This window comes from Malurus melanocephalus, unplaced genomic scaffold (genome assembly GCF_030028575.1).
Source record: "Malurus melanocephalus ecotype Western Australia unplaced genomic scaffold, MMel_1.1 scaffold_0, whole genome shotgun sequence".
NCBI lineage: Eukaryota > Metazoa > Chordata > Aves > Passeriformes > Maluridae > Malurus > Malurus melanocephalus.
The window spans coordinates 10,480,070-10,501,377 of record NW_026623232.1 but is presented as its reverse complement, the minus strand read 5'-3'; the positions used below and the strand labels follow the sequence as shown (position 1 = coordinate 10,501,377).

The following is a 21,308-nucleotide window of genomic DNA, read 5'->3' as shown; positions in this document are numbered from 1 at the left end:
CAGAAAGTTATCCAATCACTGTGTTGTAATTATATAGCAGTGAAAATGTTAATTTGATGTAGCTGTACTACTACTCCCAGTTCTAGTGCTGCTAAACGTGGGAGGAGATGAATTGCTAGAAGTACTTAACACTCAGTGGGAACCACTGCTACCAGCAATATATGGGGGTGTTTTCACAGACCTAAATATACATTATTTCAATAACTGTATTTTTTCAATGTAGAAATCTTGGTTTGTAAAAAGCAAAATATAATTAATACAATGAAATCTAAAAAATCTCTAGTACACCTCATAAAGCATTATCATATGTCCTCTGCTCTTGTGCTTAACTTGGTAAAGATATTATATTTTGGAACCTAAACTTAAAGTGTATCTTCTATACAGATTAAAATCTCTGAAAAATGCAAAAAGTTGTTGCTATTAATTAAAATATCACTAATAATTAGAATATCTTTATTAAGGTCTCCTTAACATGAATTTCTGAGGTACTTCTGAAACATTTATTTCACAAGTTGACAGAGATTTGTATTCTTGTTCTAGGAGCAAAGTTTAAAAAATATCTTGGTCATTCGGCTCACGTGACAAATGTCAGATGGTCGCATGATCACCAGTGGGTTGTTTCCATCGGGGGAGCTGATCATTCTGTCTTTCAGTGGAAGTTTGTCCCCGACCGGAAGTTGAAGGACACTCTTCATATAGCACCCCAAGGTAATTAATGAACTAAAAAAACCACCACCAAAAATGTGGAAGGCAGGGAGGCTAAAAGAGAAGTAAAATTCTTCAGTGCAAGTATTGAAATAAATATTCAAAATTGTCAGTGTGCACAATTACAACAGGTGTTGTTCTTTAAACTTTGCAGGTGCCTGAAGCACCTGATAGCATTGCCTAATATGTGACATTAACCTGTGTGTTCAGGCTAGCAAGGGTGTGAAAAACCTTTCACTGATGTGTTTCCTTTGACAAGGAAAATTTTTAAAGTTCAGGTCATAAATACAAATTTCTGAATTCTGTACATGTCATCCTTTACCTAATTGACAACAACTGGATGTTCAAGTGCCGCTGGAAAAATGGATTTTTATACGAATTTGATTTAGAGTTTTAAAGTATTTGGATTATAATTCAAGTTTTATTACTGCTTTTATTTTTTTTTAAAGCAGAATATAGATATTTAATGTTTGGCAAAAAATGAAGATCATGTTTCCACTAGTGACTAATACAACAATTATTCTCATGACGCCGTTTTCAGAAATCAAAGCAGCTAACTGAGTGTCTCCCTTGGAAATTCCTAAAGGAATTTAGAGAATCCTTTGGGGAAATAAGTATATAGAATTACAATAAAATAGGCTGTTTCACTGTTTAATTGCTCAGATCAGATGAATGTGTGTCAGTGTGGAATCCAGCAAATAGGTAAATGAATACAGATGTAGTGCTGAGCTTGTCAGTGACAAAAGCAGAAGGAAACAATAATAGGCTCTTCCTACATGTCAAACTTAAATAACTACACTTTTTCTCTGCAGTCACAAAAACTATTGCCCCTTTCTTCCTGTCTATAGTTTTTTTTCCCCTCCCCCTTATCTACCTGAAGAATTCCTGCTTGCATCAGTGTCTCACTTCAACAGAAGATTCTCTTTGGACCCTGTGTTAATTTTGTACAAGTCTTAGTTTTTCTTTGTATTCATTATTTAATTCTCTTCTTTTTTTCCTTTTCTCCTAACATTGAAGTTGATGAAATAATTTTAGTTAATGAAAACTAACTCACTCCAACGCTCAAAATTATCATACTTATGGCTTCTCATGTAGCAGCAGAATTGTTCCTGTCAATTTTTAGCAGTTTATGTTGTAGTTAATATAAGCATGGATTATCAAATCAGAAACTTCAAGCAGTTACTTTAAACCCTTTCTGGCTTGTAATTTAGGTTGCTTAATTTTTTATTTCTGTTTCCTTGGTGCCAGAGAGTCTGGTTGATTCTAATAGTGATGAATCAGATTCAGATCAGTCTGATGTTCCAGAGCTGGACTCTGAAATTGAACAAGAGACACAGATCACCTATCGTCGACAGGTAAAGATTTCAGTTTCAATGGCAGCTGGAAGCTTCCCAGGGTTTCAGTTGGTTGTTTATGAAGATTGGTGAAATTTCAAAACTGGGAGACTGCATGGGAACTGACCAAAACCTTTAGAATTTTTGTTACCTGATGCACTCAAAAGATCAAGATAATTAAAATATTATAATAGACTAATAATTACTATAAATATATTTATTAATATTAACAAGGAGAAAAATTAGCACATGTTTTCCTAGAATGCAATGTAAGACCAAGTTGCACTATACAGTCACTGGCTACAGCTGTTGGAGGCGGTTTTTCAATTTTGTCAGAATAACATTTTGTGAGTGAAATGAAATACATTTTTCTGACTGATCTTTTAAGTATGCTTTTCCTTAAAGGTTTACAAAGAAGATCTACCTCAACTTAAAGAGCAATGCAAAGAAAAAAGAAAAAGTGCAGCTTCTAAGAGACGTGAGCGAGCTCCAGGGAACAGTATAAGACTACACTTTGTTCATGGGTATGCAAACTAGGATTCTTTAAAATATACAAGCAAACTGTTTGATTTTGTAGACTGGTGTTTATAATTTAATAATCTGATTAAAGACTTTTAGGTCTACTGCTTTATGATTTACTATTTTTATCTGTGGAAATAAAYTTACTCTAAATAAAAAAAAGGCTTTGATGCCAACATGCTAATTCTACAATGAATTCTGAAGTGAATTTGCACTGAAACTTTAGCTGCTACTTACTGCTTGAATACAGGTGACTAAATACAGTATTTAGTAGTCTCACCCATACTTTTCAGTATCAGGAAAGCAATAGTTCTCTTTGGTGTATTATTTTGACAGCTAGAAACTTTGTGTTGTTGAAGATGACTGGGTTATGTACATAGTGGTGCTTCTAACAGTGATTTATTAAAGAAAACGCATAAATTGTTTCTACCTAGTCTGAAACAACTTACATGTTCCTTTGCTAGTTTAGGAATTAAATTTAGTTCTTAATAGGTCTTGTAATTTTGTTAAAATTTAGTTTATTCTCTTTTTGGTAGCAGAATGACTTTCAGATGCATCCTTGAAATCTTATGATTTCATCTTTAGGATTAGTAGTCTCCCGTACCTCTTCACAAGTGAAGAATTTTTATCACAACAAGGATGTGGTGTTTTTAAGCAAACTGGTACTAGACGTAACTGCACTAGAAAATTATCAGAAATRCAAACTCTCTTGATACGAAGCCAAACCAAAACCTTTATTCAATTAAGACATTGCAAATCAAGTCTTTCTTTCAAAAGGTATCTCTTTGCAGGAATGCAGCTTCTTTTCAGATGTAACTGAATGCACAGATGAGTTACTGATACTGTCTGTCTTTATAACGGCACTTGAACAATTTTAGTCGGACTCCACATGGAATGCTTAATAAATTAATTGGCTAAGAATAGTTAATATTCAACTCAGCTATTTTGTGTGAACAAGACACACAGTCTGAGTAGTAAGTCATGTAGTAATAGATTTGGAAATAATGACAACTGGGAAGCTTGGTACAGAGTTGGGTATTTTTACTTTTCTTTTTGGTCCTCCAGAATTCCCAGTTGAAGATTTTTATATCTGTATAGAAAATGCATTAAGGTGGGTAGCTGCTGTATGTAGTCTTTAAAATTTGGTCTGAGAATAAAACCAAATGATCCTGAAGAAGATGTAATACAAGCAAGGGCCCTGGATCTTTGGTATTATTGTTATTTCCTTCACAACAGAAGTGAAGCTTGACCAGAGTATCCAAGAATGACCAGAAGTAGAATGTCCTGTTGAGTTCTGTCTGGTTACCCAATGGGCATCAAGAAAACTAATGAAGAATCCATGCTGAACAACAGATTTTTCTCAATGTCCAGGCTGTTAACTTTAAAGTGACCCACATCCAAGTGAGTAATAGGCATATTCTCTGATTCAGGAAGTCTGCTTTGCTTCATCTTTCTTTAGCTGCAATGGAAATGTCTTAGATATTCCTTGAAAATATAAGTGGTGGTTTTTGAAATTAGGGAAATTGGAAGCTCTTTTTCTTTTCTTTGTTTTTGAGCTTGTTGGTCTTGTGTTTTGAATTTGTCAACTACCTTGAAAGATGAACTTTTTAGAATCTCTTGATATCCTGTAAGAAATCTTTTAAACCTCTGGTTATTTCCTGCCTTTGGTAGAGGATAAAATTCAGAGTATGTGAGCCAGCTTCTGACTAACATGGATGAGAAAAAAACTTCTGTTAAGAGATCCATCTTTAAGTGTGTCTTTCTTTAAAAGATCTGATGCACTCATGACCAGAAACATGTTAGGAAATTGGTGTGCAAATTTGGCCTCTTTTTGACTTCTCCTGTATTTTAATTCTGCCGCATCTTCGGCAGGTTGATGGTTCGGAAACATGAAAAGGATCTATCTTCTTGCTTTCTTTTTGCTGGCAGGAAATAAGGATGCACATGTAATAGTGATGCCCCTCATGTATTTTCTCAAAGCTGTGCTGTTGATTTCACAAGAATGATTTTTTATATTTTTAAATATTCATACAATCATTGAATGTTTTTTCAATATTCAAAGGATTTAAACATAATTTAGTTTGAGTTTCAGGATATTCATTGGATTAACCTTACCCTAAGATGAAGTTTGGTAGCAGTTTCAAAATTACATGGGAATGCTCTATAATGACAGCCTTATCACTTGCRTGGATTCATACAAGAAGAACCTACAAATAGTATCTGAAGGGAATAGCCTATGAGTGGGTCCTCTTGAGAAAACACTGCTGCCATGCAGATTTTTTTTTAAAAAATAAGTCTCCACCTTTGCACTAAAGACTCTGTTCTCGATTCTATTAGTTTTGACATTTGGTTCTCCAAGAGGTTTTTGAGGGAAGGTTGGACTATGTGTGGAAAYGTCCCACATATACTTTGAAGGGTAACATGCAAATTTTGAAACTCTTACAGCATTACACTGACTCTTTTTCTGAGAGGTTGCTATTTGTGAAGTTGCCTGTTAGTTGGACATAGATGTGTAACTAGATGTTGGTTGGACATAGATGTGTAACTTGCAAATGTGGGTAGGATTCAGCTTCAGGTTGCAGAATTCAGTTATGTGCCCAAAAGTAGATGGTTTTATGTGTATTTCTAAACTTACATCACAGTCTATGGAGATCCAGTCAGTAGTCCGTGGAGCATAAGGGCTAATTTGGCTCAGGTAAAGTGAAATGCTGATGGTCGGCCAGCTGAGCAGCCCAGCAGGTTCAACTGACTATATTGATTACAACACTGTTGATTAAAATCTGGGAGTCAATGTATCTAACAGACATGGGAACACCTGTGTTTACACGTCTTAATCTCACATTGAATGCAGCCCCTGCTATTCGTGACCTTGGTAATGGCTATTTTTTTTCCTRTGTAGTACTGAAGGTGCTACATATTCTGATGGTTACTCTTGTATTAACTGGAATCGGTCTTGGATTATTAACYATGGCAGAATGCAGTCCTGTATTTATTGTGACTTGTTATGTATTATCCAGTAACTACAATACAGAACTTGCTTTCATTATTATTTAATTTATAGTTGCTAATCGAGACAGCTTGTAAATTTCTCTGGTTTGTTTTTGCATGTGAATAAATTATTTCTCTTAATGCTTTTTCTGAGATTAGCTCAGATTAGTTTAGTAATCTCAGTTCAAATTGGTTTGATAATACAGTGATGTAAGTATTTTGGAACTGTGTAGAATATTCTTAGGGAATGATCTTCTRCACTGAAATATGCTTCTTTTCATTGCTGTCTAACCTAGACCCATCACTTTCCTTCTGGTGACAATACCTGTATAGTCCAGGAGTTAGTAAACTGGCACGTGGGAGAGACCAAATGTGTTTAATTAGGTTACAAAGGGTCTTTGTTGGCACTGCTTGATAGTTTGGCAAATATGTTGTATTTTAATTGTAAGCAACTGATTGTACTAATTTTTGTAATAACTGGAGGAAATTAACTAAAATTAACTTCTATCACAAGAAATTATAGATATGAGTAATAAGAACTATTTTCCTGCATCCTAGAAACATTTTGGATATTTTGAGTAGTCCTGTGATACATGGCTTTAATGTACTCAGTTTCACTAGATTTAATTTAGGCAACTGTTATGATGAGCTGGGAAAATTCTGAAKTTCTGGGTTGCATGTAGGAGGACCTGAAACCCTTTTAACGTCTTCACACTTTTTACTTTCATAGGTGACTGCTAAGCTTGCAAGAAATTGCTCAATGTCCAGTATTTCTTTCAGCRTGTGTATGCTGGCTTTTTTTAATATTCTCCTTTAGGGTGCATATTTGGCCTTTTTTTTTTTATTTTCTTTAATTACTCTGTGCTTGAAAAGGAAATCCAGCATGGTTAGCAGAGCAGAGTGAAGCACAGGAAAACAATGTCTGGGCAGCAGCAGGTTCAGGTATCTTCTTTGGCACTATTCCTGCCTTTGTAATCCCTGCCCCTCACCGAGCATCCTTAAAATGGAGATGTTACATGCTGCGATACGTTACTTTATTTTTGTTTACTTTCTTCGTAGTTACTGTAGATCATTGTATTTTSCGTTCCTTAAAAACCTGGTGGCTGTGCATCACAGTAGGCTGCACAAGAGAGAGAAGGCACTTTGGGTCAGGCAGAAATCAGCTGCAAAACATCTGCACATGCTGCTGCAGGGGGAGGTTGTTAGTGAAGGATGTGGGTGGAGGGAGAGCAAAGCATGACTGAAGAGTCTGCACTTGTATTGTGAATTGTTTGTCCATTTTGAGAAGATCAGGGAGCAGACATAGCTGAGCCTCAGATCAAATGTAAAGAGGGATTCTGCTAGAGATTTTGAAGGGATAGTAACTCAGGAGACACTGAAAGGTTCCTGGACTAGGACCAAATCTGAGGTTAAGAACCTGTCYGTGAATACCAATCTAAACAGTCATTTGGAGCAAGCTGTATTTAAAAGCTTTTATTTCTGTGCTATCACAATTTTTGCTGGTTTAAGGAATGTTTGTGATCTAATGAGACCCAGCTTTGGACTTTGCAGTATGGCAGRCAGTGCAAAGCTGGGAGGAGAGGCTGGCAGACCCGATGGCTGTGCTGCCATCTGCAGGGACCTGGGCAGGTTAGAGAGCTGGGCAGGGAAGAATGTCATGATCTTCTGAAAGTTTATGAGATGCAAGTTCATGAAATGCAGCATTCTGCTTTTGGGGAGCAGTGGACTTGGATCATCTGCTGGTCTGTKTAAAAACTTTGTGTGGTGATTTTAGCAATTTTTCTCTAATCAAATGCAATGGAGTAAGTGCCATTGTGTGTAATGTAGGTGAGCCAACAGAAATACACTGTATTCAAATCTGCTCCAGATATGTGCTCTATTGCTTTGCATAGATCTAGTGTTTATGAACATGGATCCATGGTTTTTGGAATATTCATTAAATTAAAGTTGGTCAGCTGTCTTACAGATTCATTACTTCACCAGTGCATATAGCTGCACTGTACATAAGGGAAGATGTATATAACTTCATGATCTTAATCACACCTAGGAGGAAATGAGTTTACTGAGATAGTTCATATAGACCTCAGTTGGGAATTGGTGTACTCGTGACTGTTCCTGTAACAGTACAGTAAGCATACAGGTTTTCCTTCAAAAAAGAAACTGTTCTAGAAAATAAAAATGCATATGTTTTCTGTTATCAAATTTCCAGAAGCTATCAGGTTTTGCTGACTGATTTGTGAGCATTAGGAGAGCCAAAACCAGTATTTCGGACATTTTCTRTTTCACTTAACTACATGTTGCATGCCCAACTTCTCCATGCGGTCTGAAACAATTATTAGCTMTTACTTTCTCTTCTAAACTAGTTGTGGAAAGTAACTATTAAGTGTCACTTTTAAACTAGTGCTTGTAATACTGATGTCTGAATAGTAAATTAGATTGATAAATTGGTATTCCTTTGGGAAAGTATGTTCATGATCTTAGAACRTCAAAACAGTAACTGGTAAGTAATGCGAGTTTTATGTGTGCAAAATTCATCCAGCATAATTTTATCTMAATTTCAGTATATATGTTTATGACTTTGGTGAACAAGCTTCTTTTCTTTAATTAGTTACAGAGGTTACGACTGCCGAAGCAATCTCTTTTACACTCAGACGGGTGAAATTGTATACCATGTGGCAGCAGTGGGAGTGGTGTACAACCGGCAGCAGAACACACAGCGCTTTTATCTGGGTCACGATGATGACATCCTTTGCCTTGCTATTCATCCCTTAAAGGACTACGTGGCAACAGGCCAGGTAGGATTCATGTTTATCTCCAATAACAATCTGAAGTTGTTGCTACTGAATTTAGAAAGACGTTGGTGGTCCTGGAGAAAGAACATCCAGTCTGCGTATATTCAGGTGAAGGATTGCATTTCTGTTGCAGGCAGAATTGTGGTAAAAAACTGACACAGAAGTGTTTTTTACAGTTCTTTATATTATAGTTAGGGTCTTTAGTTCATCATTTTTCTAAACCTCTTTTTAAATTAAGAATGCATTAATAGTTTTTGTTCAGCATTATGTTGCTTCTTCTTGATAATAGGTGGAGGAAATGTGCAGATAAAATGTATTTTTTTAGTATCTTCTTTGTGACGTTAGCTGTGTTGGTATTGCATTCATTTGCTATTTCGTAGTATGAAGTTAGCAGTTTTTGTTACATCTAGCATTCCATTTTAAAGCATTATATTTTTTATTATCATCTATACACAAACTATGTACTGTTTGCACGTACAACAAAGGGATGTATGTTGCTAGAGTTCGTTTTATAATACTAATAATAATAGCTAATTTTATGTGTTGCCAGACAGTTATTTTAGGTAAATTACTTTTATTCATGTTTTCAGACAAGTCTTCCGGTAAATATTTATACAACAGGACTTGAAGGCTTGATCTGATGTTTCAGGGTTTTTTATTTATGCTTGTAATTTTTGTCATTGTTGCTGTTGTTGTTGTTATTGTGTAATAAATTGGAAAACCGTTGAACTGAATTTTTAATAGAAATGAGCTTTTGCTTATAATGCCCTTGATTTCTACAAAAGTGTTGAGATAAGCATTAATCTGTAGGTCAGTTAAGAAATTAGCCCTAAATATAAAAATTGAGTTTATTTAACTTTGGAGTAGCAAACGCTATGAATAAAAATGTCCCTGAATTTACAATATCTTAAAATACCTTATGCTATCAGCAGACATTCACKCTAGTATATAAGTTTTATACATACACATTACATATGTTATATGAAGAAACTAGGTAATGCAGTAATCAAAGTCCTCATGCCACACTGGTTCAGATTTTCCTGATAGTGGATGTTCTGAAAAGCTTGGCAAATATCTCTTGGTAAGTTTGTGACAAAACCAGGAATAGATCCTGGCTTTCTGAGCCTTAAATGCTGGCGAGTGTTCCAGTTTTTCAGCCTTTTTTATTTGTGCATTGGTGCAAAACCCTTGTAATAGCAAATAATCTTTTAAGTACTGACTAAAAATGCTTTTGTACATAGTTAAAAGAATAAGCTGTATTCAATTTCTTACCAAGTTCGTTAGCTGCAGTGGTACCATTCTAGTGGAAATCACTCCACAGGTATCAGAGTCTGACTTATAATGACACCAGAAAGCATCAGAAGTCACCTTGATTTCTCAAACGTAGAGAAACTGACATACTAGCAATAAAAATAACCTTTTATTTTTAGACAGGGAATGATTGATGAAAAATTGATGGAGTGAATATGCTACAGTGCAATCAATGCAGGGCTTTTTCTCCTCCCCCCACAGGAGGACTTTAGTTAATTGTGATTAATGTGCCTTAGTCAGCTGGGAAGTGGTATTTGTGAAGTAGTGAAAGGAATAATGTACTGCTACCAGACATTAGTAATAGCCAACTTAGTAATACTAAGAAAATTCTATCACTGGAACTTTTTTCAAATACTTTTGGAAGTATTTTTCATTATTACACTTTTTAAACAACTGTGTTAAATAACTGAGAAATGAAAAACAAATGGTTATGAATATGTATACTTTCAGGTTGGTCGAGATTCCTCAATACACATTTGGGATACAGAAACAATAAAGCCACTCTCAGTATTAAAGGGCTATCACCAGTATGGTGTTTGTGCTGTTGATTTTTCAGGTAATAAGTATTTATTTATTTATTTATTTGCATTTTTTGTTTTCTGTSTGAAAATACAAGCTAATCAGTTCTACTAAGAAATTGGGGGTTTCTTTACAGTGAAAATTTTGTATGAAAAAATATTTTCCAGTATTCAATGTCAAATGAGAGAGGCTGTCTTAAAATGAACATTCATTAGAGACCTCCTTCGGAGTCTTGCACATAGGAAGGGCCAGAACAGGTACTTTGCTGTTTAACAGCTCAGCTGAGCACTTCAGAATTTCTTTTGGTTGTATGAGGCAGGTGCAATTTTTTCTTTTTAGAATGAAATCCCAAAAACCATTTGAGTTGCACACTGRTGCATTCAGAAAGTTCAGTCATGGAGTTGTTGTGGTCAGAAACACCAGCTCTCTCTCCGTCTCATACAAACACAAGAGACTGTTAGTTAAATCCCTTGAGATTTTACACCCCATGCATTGAATTCCAGTATCAATAATAAATTTCCTCTGCTCCACTAGCTTCTATTCATTCTTTAATTGTTTGGATTTACTGAGTAAGATCTCTAAACTCACAGTGAAGATGTGTGATCACAAAGATGAGTAGTCTTTGATGCCTCTTTTTCTCCTTTTTTAAGATACGAATCTCAGATTCTGGCAAGGATACATATTTCAAAGATTTCAATTTTCAATTGAAAAAGAAATTTCAAAGATGGATACATGTCAGAAAGTCCTTGTTCTTGAGTGAGCGCAAATAGCTCGTTTATTAGAGGGTAATGTGGAATGTGTCAAAACTTTTCCAAGATTTCATAGTACTACTAAGTTTAGCATTTCACAAATTTCATGATATTGCTTCCGTTTTTCCCTGTTCAGAAGTGAAAAGAGATTTTCAGAGTGAACATAAAATTTTTACAAGAACAACCTGTGGTGAATGTTTTTGTGCAATTATGTCAGCAGCTAACTGAACAAGGGATTTAACACAAACCGGGAGCATCTAAGCGCAAGTTTTAGATCGGAAAATTTAAAGTCCTACACTTCCTCCAAGTTTAAAAGCAAATGGATGAAAAGACATTCCTCTAAATGCATCATATGCTTATTCACCTGTTTGTACAGTCTTATAATATTTGTGAAGTTACAATATTTTCAACATGGTTTCTTATTATTGCAACATAGTTATCTATCTACTCTCTTAATAATAAATTTATTATTATAGCGGATGGGAAACGTTTGGCTTCTGTTGGAATAGATGACAGTCACACTATTGTACTCTGGGATTGGAAGAAAGGAGAAAAGCTTTCAGCAGTAAGGTAGGAATTAACTATGTTTTAAAATTTGTACCTAGTTTTACTATCAAATGACAGTAAGCAAAATATATTAAAGAATAAGAGTTCTCTAATAAATTGGCAGTTTTTATTGCTTAAATSATATAGACAATAACATTTATCACAGCATTAAAACTTCCTGTGGATGAAGTAAATGAAGCTCTGATAGTCAACAAGAGCTCAATTGGTGAAGAAAGAAGACATACATTGTTGTGTTCTGAAATAATTTCTTTAAAAGTCTATGCAATTCTATTTGCCCTCTCAAAGATTGTGATATATGATCTGTTCAGATCCTTTTCATCCTAGCTTTCTTGGGATAGTCATTTGCAGTTGTTTTGCAGAGTTTTTTTTTCTTCACGGTTCTTTCCTTTTCTGAAAAAGAAAGTCCTGACCAGCCTCATCTAACTTTGAAGTCAGCTTGTCTTTGAGCAGGAAATTGGCGTAAATAACTTCTAAAGGTTAAATTGTTTGGAAGTTTCTTGTTTCTGCACTAATTATTTAATGTATGTTTATTGAATGGTTTTAATCTACAAGATCAAATCCTATTTCTAATTTTGGATAATGTATTAAAACCTTTGAATTCTTTTTTCCTAAGGATCTATTGCTTTAAGTAGAGCAGTAATKTGAGTAAGTTTTGCCTCATTTGGTCTGGATTCAGTCTTATATTTTAAARTATAAGAGATTTATTACTCTCTGCAGTACTGTTAAAGAAGTGTCAGCTTTCCTTTTATCCATTGAGTTCATTATTACTTTTTAATTCAATTTACTCTCATTTTACTTTTAAACACATGTTGAATTTCTTATCCACTGAAGAATGAGAATTCTGRATAGATGATGTAGATAAAGAAGAGTACTTCCTTCCCAATTACTTGTCAAAAGCTCAGTTAGCTTGGCTTCTCTGAAGACATTTGTTTGCCTTTCACCTGCTTTTTTCATGTATTTTTCCGTTTCTCCTACCCATACAAAAAATGAATTAGAATTTTTGAGAGCAGCATCTGTATTTTGAAGATGACTGGGATTTGGAAACTGTTTCATGCTTTCTGCCACTAGTTCAYTTAGTAATATGAAATGACAGAAAATAAAAGATTATTGCCTTTTTTGAATAAGGAGCAAAAATTAGGGATTGGGAGCTCTTCTGCATTTTAAATAAAGAAAAACCATGCATAAGCATTTCTTTGCATAGACAGCAATCATAGTTGAAAGCTGTTTTTGAAATTGCAGGACTGAAGCAAGGTATTAGTTTTACAGAAGCATAGCAGGAAATATAAAACACACAAGAGCTTTTAGAAGCAACTGTAATTTACATTAAAAATGTGGTAKAAGCCTAAGTTTTATTCTAACAAAACCAGAAAAATCAGCTAACCAGTGAGTGACAAAGGCAGTTTGTTTTCAAAAGGAGCAAATTTGAAATAAGATTTATAACTTTACTCCTTTAAGTGTCCTTATGAGCTATCAAAGATATGAATGCCTTATGCAAATMTATTTTATTTTTCAAAGAAAATGTCTCCTAGTGCATCTTTGAAGTAATATAATGCCTTGGATACTGAAGGGTATTGCAAATAGACCAGGACTCAGTATGTTGCTTCTTTGGCTTTCTACTTCCTCATTATAAACTAATAATAATGATTTGAAAGTAAATGTTAGCAAGATCAGCAGGTATATACTAAAAACACATGAAAAAACACCCCAAAGCCTATTAAAATATTGAGAGTTATACTTTTATTTAAATTATTTTGCTTTGCATTTGCAGGGGAAGCAAAGATAAGATTTTTGTTGTTAAGATTAATCCCTACATGCCTGATAAATTGATTACAGTTGGAATTAAACACATGAAATTCTGGCGGAGAGCAGGTAAGGACACTTTTCAGAATTAGAGCRTTTTCTGTTACTGAAAGTGTAACTGTTGCATCTTGTGCATGAAAGGCAAATGTTTTCCCTGTATATCTCTTAGTTAGCTTTGCTCTCGCAGTAATAATGTTAATTGGCATTATGACAGTAGTGGAAATTCTTTTTAAGATCAATTTGCCATGGAGCTACGTAAGTGGAAGRAGCTACATAAGACCCTGGATTTTCTACTGTCTGTTTTTATATCTAGTAATAATATAGCATATCTGAAAATTTTTCAGAGCTGCTCTAAAATCAGTCTTTGGAAAAAGGACCTTTACAGCACGTATGCTATAAAAAGGCACAAGTATAAAKAATTTCAAGGTTATGAAATATTCACATTCAAAATTCAGACAAAGTACTTGAAGAGGGCACAGCTGCCACTTGAGAGCTGTTTRTCTAGATACAATTAAAAACTAAGGTAAAACAGCTTGCTATTTCTGCATGAGAAGTCTTGAATAGTGAAAACCCATTCCCTGATACTTGTGTGAACTTCATTGTTTCAGACTTCAAATGACATATAAAGACGTATATGCTACAGAAGACTAGCTCATCTGCTAAGAATATTCTAGTTATTTGTGCAGAATTTATGTACGTCAGCTCACATGAGTCCTGATAAAGATKAATTGTGTAGAGAAAACTCTGTGATGAAAAGAATTGCAGTTTTTCTCAGTTCTGGCTCCAACAAAAATTAATCAAGCTTGCCTGAGAGCAAGCTGTTGAAGACTGTATAAATTATTAATTTTCACAATTGACCATACTCTCTGCAGAAAGGACAAAGTGTCTCAGAATAAATGCTAAAAGAGCTACTATAAATTTTTCAGAAAGAAATCTTAACTATGATAAAAGCKTGGAGGTGGTGATTTTGAAGAAAGAATGGAAATTGTTTGAAATGCTGCTTTTCTCTCTGGCATTGCTCAGTCAGAGTAATCAAATTTCTCTAATGCTGCAGCCCATCTTTGTGAAACTTCAGTGGCACACTGGCAAGGCAGTCACCCCTCCCAGAAATACCCTCAGCAGTGTTAGTGTGAGGAGCAGAGTATCAGTGCACCTTAACAAATGCCAGCTTTCTGAAATCTGCAGCAGAGTGGGTGCACTTGATTGAGAAGTACATACTCTGGGCTAAATTGTCGTCACTGCCAAGTGAAGGCAGAGGCTTCCAAGACCTGATCTCTCAGTACAAGAACAAAATAAATTGTCAGATTGATCCTGAGGGACTTCTGTGTTATATCATATGAATTTTCCCGTTTTATTTTATATCATTGTGATGATTTGCATGAACTGTGTGTGGTATGGGTTAAGTTTTTTGTTTAGAGGCAGGTTTACAAATGCACTTTGTCTATTGATGTCTTTATGGGTATATGTACATAATCAAATCCAGATTCAAGTAGTAAGTTAAAGTAAGGTTGGGTCTTTTGGATTTTGTTTTTTTGTTTGTTTGGTTCTGGTTTTTACTGTTGTGAAAGTTGACAAATAATAAGAAATTTTATTTTGTGAGATCTCTTTTCAGACTCTGTTTTTTGGGGAGCATGGGTAGACTAAAAGAAAAGGACTTGTTGCTTGGTAAGATATATATTTCCTGTAAAATAGTTCTAAGCAGATGTCTAATGACTTGTTTTTGGCCTGAACCAGGAGGAGGACTAATTGGGAAAAAGGGCTGCATAGGTGCTTTGGGAAGAACCGACACAATGATGTGTGCAGTATATGGCTGGACTGAAGAGATGGCGTTCTCTGGAACCTCCACGGGGGATGTGTGTATTTGGAGAGATGTGTTTCTCATAAAAACTGTCAAAGCACATGATGGTCCTGTGTTCAGCATGCACGCATTGGAAAAAGTAAATAAACTGCTCATTGTTTTTTTTTTAATGTCTGGACAAGAAAGTCTATGATAAAGCTAAACCTTTCCCAGACTCAGGAATCCATGTCCTTATTTCCATTACAGAAAAGCCTTGTGTGGTCCACATTCAAAATAGTGGTTTATGCATGTCTCTTATTCTTGTTATGTAGCATGCTGTTTCTGAAACCCTTGTGGTCCAGTGACATCTTATTCAGTAATTTACACATCCTTTTTCTAAAGAAGTGACAGTAACTGATTTAAGCATCTGTAAGTTCACTGGAATATGTGAGATTATGAGGGAGGGAGACCRTACTTGTATTTTGTGCTGTAATTTCTGTCTACTCATAGATGCACTCAATCTGTTGATCATTAAGTATTTTCTCCAGATTCTTGCTTCTTTTAGCTCAGGAAAGCCTTTAAACATGTGCTTAAATGTGAATGAGTGTTCCAGTTAGATTATTTGTGTTTGAAGTTATGTATATGCTGGTGTTTTGCTAGGTTAGACCTCCCAATATTTGCATTTCAGAATAGTGGCATTGGGCAGCACATGTGTTACTCATACTGCAAGAACTGAGTGCTCMGAAGGAAAGTACTAATGATTTCACTATTAACCATACCTGCTGCTTCATTAAATACCTGGATATAATTTTTAAAGACAGAATGGCAAAAGTGTGGGTATATTTGAAAAATATAACAACTAATCAAATTTTTGTCAGGGGTACAGGGGTATTTTGAATATTGAGGTGACRTGCCAAAGGGATATGGAGTCTAAGTATCAAGAAAAGCACTGTAGTATGTTTTCTTATTTTTCTAGAATGGTAGAAGTATACAGGTTCGGACTTCTAAATCGAGCCTGTGTGCATGCACTGTACAAAACTGTACTGCTTGCATCAGGAGGAGAAATCACTCATTTTGTTGCTCCTGTTCTTTTCATCTCTAACATCTGTAGCTCTGTACATTACAGTGTTGCATATAGTCCATTTTCAGTACTGGCAGAAATCACTGAAAAATTAAGGAAAGATAAAAATCAATTATAATTAGTGATTTTTATTTCCTTTCCCCCAGGGCTTTGTCACTGGAGGAAAGGATGGGGTAGTAGCTCTCTGGGACGATACCTTTGAACGTTGTCTCAAAACCTATGCCATCAAAAGGGCTGCTCTGGCTCCTGGATCTAAAGGTAACACAGACTTTATCCTATTTTTTGTTCTATTTAAAGTACTTTCTTTAGAAATCTTTGTGAAATTGCTTTCCCCAGTAGGAGGAAATCCACATTTGATATACTGAATACTAAAATGATCTTTTTTTTWAAGTTTTATTTATTCTCAAGAAATATTTTTTCTAATTTACAGTTCCCTGTATTTTCATTCTGCATAGCGTTTTTCTCTGCCATGCCCTCCCCTTAAAATTATGTTTGCTGTATTCTAAAGTATATGATTTGATTTTCAAACATCATGTAAATGTAAATACTCATTAATGAAAATATTGTATTCCAGTGTCTCATTCTCATAGCTTGTTTACCAAAAGCTAGATTTGAAGGTACTGTAATTGGTACCAATAGAGTAGTACAGTTGATACTTCACATGCACAGAGTCAGTCTGATTAAACTTCTTGACCCTCCCAGATGAATCCAAACATGTTAAGTTGTTTCAATGCAGGAGTGTTTYTACTGTTTATTACTGAGTAGCTTTTTCTACAGTGAGAATATAATGTGCATAAGTGTGAAAAATCCTCTTTAAGGCATACTTGAGAATCTTCTGTTTTTTAACATTTTAATGTTCTAGGTCTCCTCTTAGAAGATAATCCTTCGATACGTGCCATATCGTTAGGACATGGTCATATTCTAGTGGGCACAAAGAATGGTGAAATATTGGAGGTGGATAAAAGTGGACCAATAACTCTGCTGGTTCAGGTACATTAACTATTAGTCAAAAATGTCATATCACAAACATGATTTTATTGTTCAAGTGAAGATATGTGGATTAAGAAGCATTTAACTACTAATGAAGTTAGTGAGTTACTATTACTTTTAGTTAGACTAGACCATTATGACTCCTTAATGAGCAAAATAGAACATAGAATTTCATTACTAGGTTGTCTAATGAGTTCATCCTTTCAAACAGACCATCATATATCRTTTTGAAAAAAGTGTGTGTGAAATAGTGGATCCTCCACCAAATTCCTCATTAAATTTCCTTGAGTACTGGTTACTCATACTTTTAAATGTTGTTTCCTTGATGTTTGTTTTGAGATTTTACTTGTAATTAATTATATAAAGGTTTCAATTTTCTTTGCCAAATCAAACAACTGCRTTTTTTAAGTCTGACTACTAAACATATTTTTATATTACATCAGCATATTTTCTTACATATTTAAGTTACAGTCTCTGGAGTCTCTCCTTTCTGAGTGGCCAGTGAAATAGATAAAGAACTGTATTTGTTGAAAGAAAATATTAGAACCTAAGGTAAAGAAAAAATCTAGTTCATATGATAGTTTGGGTTGGAAGAGACCTTTGGAGGTCATCTTGTCCAAACCCCCTGAAAGGACATCTTCAAATAGATCCGATTGTTCAGAGCCCCATCCAATCTGACCTTGGATGTTTTTGGGGATGGGACATCTGCAACATCTCTGGGAAACCTMTCCCGGTGTTTTACCACCCTTATCATAAAAAATTTCCTTCTWCTATCTAGTCTGGATCTAYCGTCTTTTACCTTAAACCCATTACCCCTTGTCTTCTCACTACAAGCCTTACTAAGCTGTCCCCATCTTTCTCATGTGCTCCCATTAACCACTGAGAGGCTGCAGCAAGATCTCCCRGAAACCTTCTCTTCTCCTGAGTGAACACCCCCTGCTCTCTCAGCCTGACTTCATARGAGAGGTGCTCCAGCCCTTTGACCATTTCTGGCCTTATTCTAGATCCATTCCAACAGTTCCATGTTTTCCTGTGCTGAGGACTCCAGAGACAGACAAAGGGCTGGGGTCTGATCAGAGTAGAGTAGAGGGCAGAATCACCTCCCTTGACCTGCTGTCACATTTCCTTTGATGCAGCCCAGCATGCAGTTGACTTTCTGGGTTGCAAGTGCACATTGCCTGCTCATTTCCAGCTTGTTGTCCACCAAACCCCCCCACGTTCTCTTCAGGGCTGCTCTAAGTCTCTGCCCAGTCTRTGTTCATGCTTGGGATTGCCCTGATCCACATGCAGGACCTTGCACTTGGCCTTATTGAGCTTCATTGCGTGGGTCTGCCTGTCAGACCCATTCAGGTCCCTCTGGAGTAATTACTATAATTTTGTGCAAGTAGCAGAGTGAATTTTTTTCAGGTGTTTATGTTTTTATTCAGATATTTATGATCCTCTAAATAATGCATGTTCTCTCTCTCTTTTTTTTTTTTTAAACTTCCTTAAAAGGTATGATTTTATATTTCAATTTAAAATAAAATCTGATTAATTGTTTTTTTTTTCAGGGTCACATGGAGGGGGAAGTTTGGGGTCTAGCTACTCATCCTCATTTACCTATTTGTGCCACTGTAAGTGATGACAAAACCTTAAGAATATGGGATTTATCTCCTAGCCATTGTATGTTAGCTGTTCGCAAATTGAAAAAGGGTAAGATGCTTAGTATGAAAAAATATTTTGCTGATGAAATTGACATTTACAAACATTATGAATCTTTTGAAAGCAGGACTGAATAAATTCCTTTTTTTTTYCAAATTGCTTTATTAATGCTATGTTCATGAGTTACATTGCCCTTATGCTAATGAATCTGTACCAAAAAAATTCTGTGTATTACTGCTCTGAGGTTTATTTAGAACTGTATATTATTTAAGCCAGTGAATTAACAACAAAAATTGAGCCAGTTGCATAAATGCTGTGCTGCTTGTAATACCACAAAACTTTTTCGACACTGAATCTAGAAATTTTTGCAAGTTTTAGAAGTAGTGTTGAAATTCTTTTCTTTGTGAATGTTTGAAGGGCCTTGAATGTCAAGAAAAGAGAAGTCATAGCATTTTTACGCATTGTTTAGGGTATAACTAAATTCTATTTTKACAGATGGAAAAGCTGTTTTAAGTTACATCATATAAGGTGACTCTTTTCGGATTAGACTAGACTGGCCCTAACAAGCTCCTAATGCTATGTATGCTTTGTTAGACAAAGGAATACAATAGRCTTTATTTGTTTGGCATTCAGCAATGCAGTTTGATGCAAACATAATGGGAAGCTTAATTGAAAATAATTTAGATTGCTAAAGTAAGTGTGAGAAGAGTTACAAGCTCACACAGCAGGCATTAAGCAAGGAAGTTTTGAGTTGGTGAACTCTGCTCAAGTCTTAAAGCTGATGGTTTTTAATATTTTTAAGAGTACTTTTGGCAAAAAAAAAAGCCTCTGATGACTCTTTGCTGATGAGACATATTTTGAGATGCTTTGGCAATCTTAAAAAGTACCTGTATACTGTGAAGTAAAAGATTGATTCTTCTGCAGGCTGAGTAATGGAATTGAAATGATGTTTGTTAATTATAAAAGGCAAGGTCCAATGACTGTAATAAAAATGTCTGTGTAGCTCAGAAGTAACTTAAAGAGCAGAAGACTCAGGATATTGTTACTGATTGGAGGGCGACAATTACATGTGACAGTGAGGTATTTTTCCCAAGACATATTGGAGTAGTCATGTAATTTACAAGACACAAATCAGGATATTTTTGGTGTGCATTTCTCATCTGTTCAGCTGAATGGAATTAAAGTTGAGTGTGAGGAAAGCACCTATAGGATAATGAATGAGAAGCCTTGTGATGAAGCTATCTAAATAAAAAATTGCTGTCTACAAGTTAATCAGAGGAACAAATAGTAGAGGGAAATATTTTTGTTAATGGAAATTTCTGGCCTGAAAATAAGTCTGTATAAGCTGACCATATATAAATTTAGATTGAAAATTAAACTGTTTTTCAAATAACACTTGGCATGTTTATGGGAAGGATTGTATGACCTGATGACGTTGTGAAAGAAAATGACTGAATTCTGTGAATCCAGAGGTCTTTTCTAGCTGTGTTCTCCTTATCAGAGAAAATGGTAASAAACAGACAGCAATGGATACAAAGAAGGAGAGCAAGTTAAAAATATAGAGACAATAGTAATAAATCTGTATTAYTAATATAGAACATATGTCAATTAATATGCAAATTCTAAAATTCTGGGCCTATGTACCTGTCTGTGTGCTATCAAAGCTTGGAAATTATTTTGGCAGCATCTAGAGAACTTCCTGGATAGTTTTATAGCATAAGAATAGCTTTCATTTACTAATGGAAAAAAAAATCTAGAAGAAGAATAATGAACTGTAAATGTATCTGAATGCAATTTTTTTATTCCTCATAGGAGGCAGATGTTGCTGCTTTTCTCCTGATGGAAAAGCATTAGCTGTTGGTCTCAATGATGGAAGTTTTTTGATAGTTAATGCAGATACCCTAGAGGATTTAGTCTCTTTCCAGCACAGGAAAGATGTTATTTCAGAGATCAGATTTTCTCCTGGTAAGTGATTTTTTTTTTTTTAAATGAAGATTTTAATATCAAGGTTATTCAAGTAAGATTTATCACATTTAAAAGATAAAARTAGTGAAGATTTGTAGTCCTTTACTTTTACATTTGTAGTACTTTAAAAATAGGTCAGCAAAATTAATACTARCATTTTGAAAGACTGGTGTGTGAAGTCCTGTGTTCCTCATTTAAGGATGAGATTGTTGGAATAGGTTTCTTACAGTAACCTCCTGAATACAACAGTCAGTTTTAGATCACAGACATCCAGCAGCTCCCTGGGGTTCCACTTTAGGAGTTGCACAAGTTTGSCACTTCACTGAGGTACTGTTAGCTAATGAGAATACTTGAAACTGATGTGTTGGAAAGTTCTAGCAACTTCTATTTTCTTATTTCCCCCCTTAGCATTCCCAGTGAGGCTAGTTTTTTTCCCAACCTGTAGCTCATATTTTAGGAACTAAAAATGCATGGCCTACTTCAGTTAAAATACTCATCTGTTGGAGAAATTTGATGCAGATTACTGATACCAATTCTCATACAACATTTCTTTCTGGTTCCCTAAGCCTT

At 35.1% G+C, this 21,308-nt stretch overlaps 1 protein-coding gene across 1 annotated transcript in view; it reads left to right on the top strand.

The window, feature by feature from the left end:
• Positions 1 to 21,308, top strand: part of EML5 (EMAP like 5) — a 105,029-nt gene that overhangs the window by 40,898 nt on the left and 42,823 nt on the right. The window contains exons 11-22 of the mRNA XM_057384151.1: positions 541 to 708; positions 1,954 to 2,060; positions 2,445 to 2,563; positions 8,155 to 8,341; positions 10,100 to 10,205; positions 11,394 to 11,487; positions 13,253 to 13,353; positions 15,019 to 15,221; positions 16,289 to 16,400; positions 17,005 to 17,132; positions 18,683 to 18,824; positions 20,586 to 20,738. Coding sequence (XP_057240134.1) covers positions 541 to 708; positions 1,954 to 2,060; positions 2,445 to 2,563; positions 8,155 to 8,341; positions 10,100 to 10,205; positions 11,394 to 11,487; positions 13,253 to 13,353; positions 15,019 to 15,221; positions 16,289 to 16,400; positions 17,005 to 17,132; positions 18,683 to 18,824; positions 20,586 to 20,738 — 1,620 coding nt within the window. The remainder of the gene's footprint in view (positions 1 to 540; positions 709 to 1,953; positions 2,061 to 2,444; positions 2,564 to 8,154; positions 8,342 to 10,099; positions 10,206 to 11,393; positions 11,488 to 13,252; positions 13,354 to 15,018; positions 15,222 to 16,288; positions 16,401 to 17,004; positions 17,133 to 18,682; positions 18,825 to 20,585; positions 20,739 to 21,308) is intronic.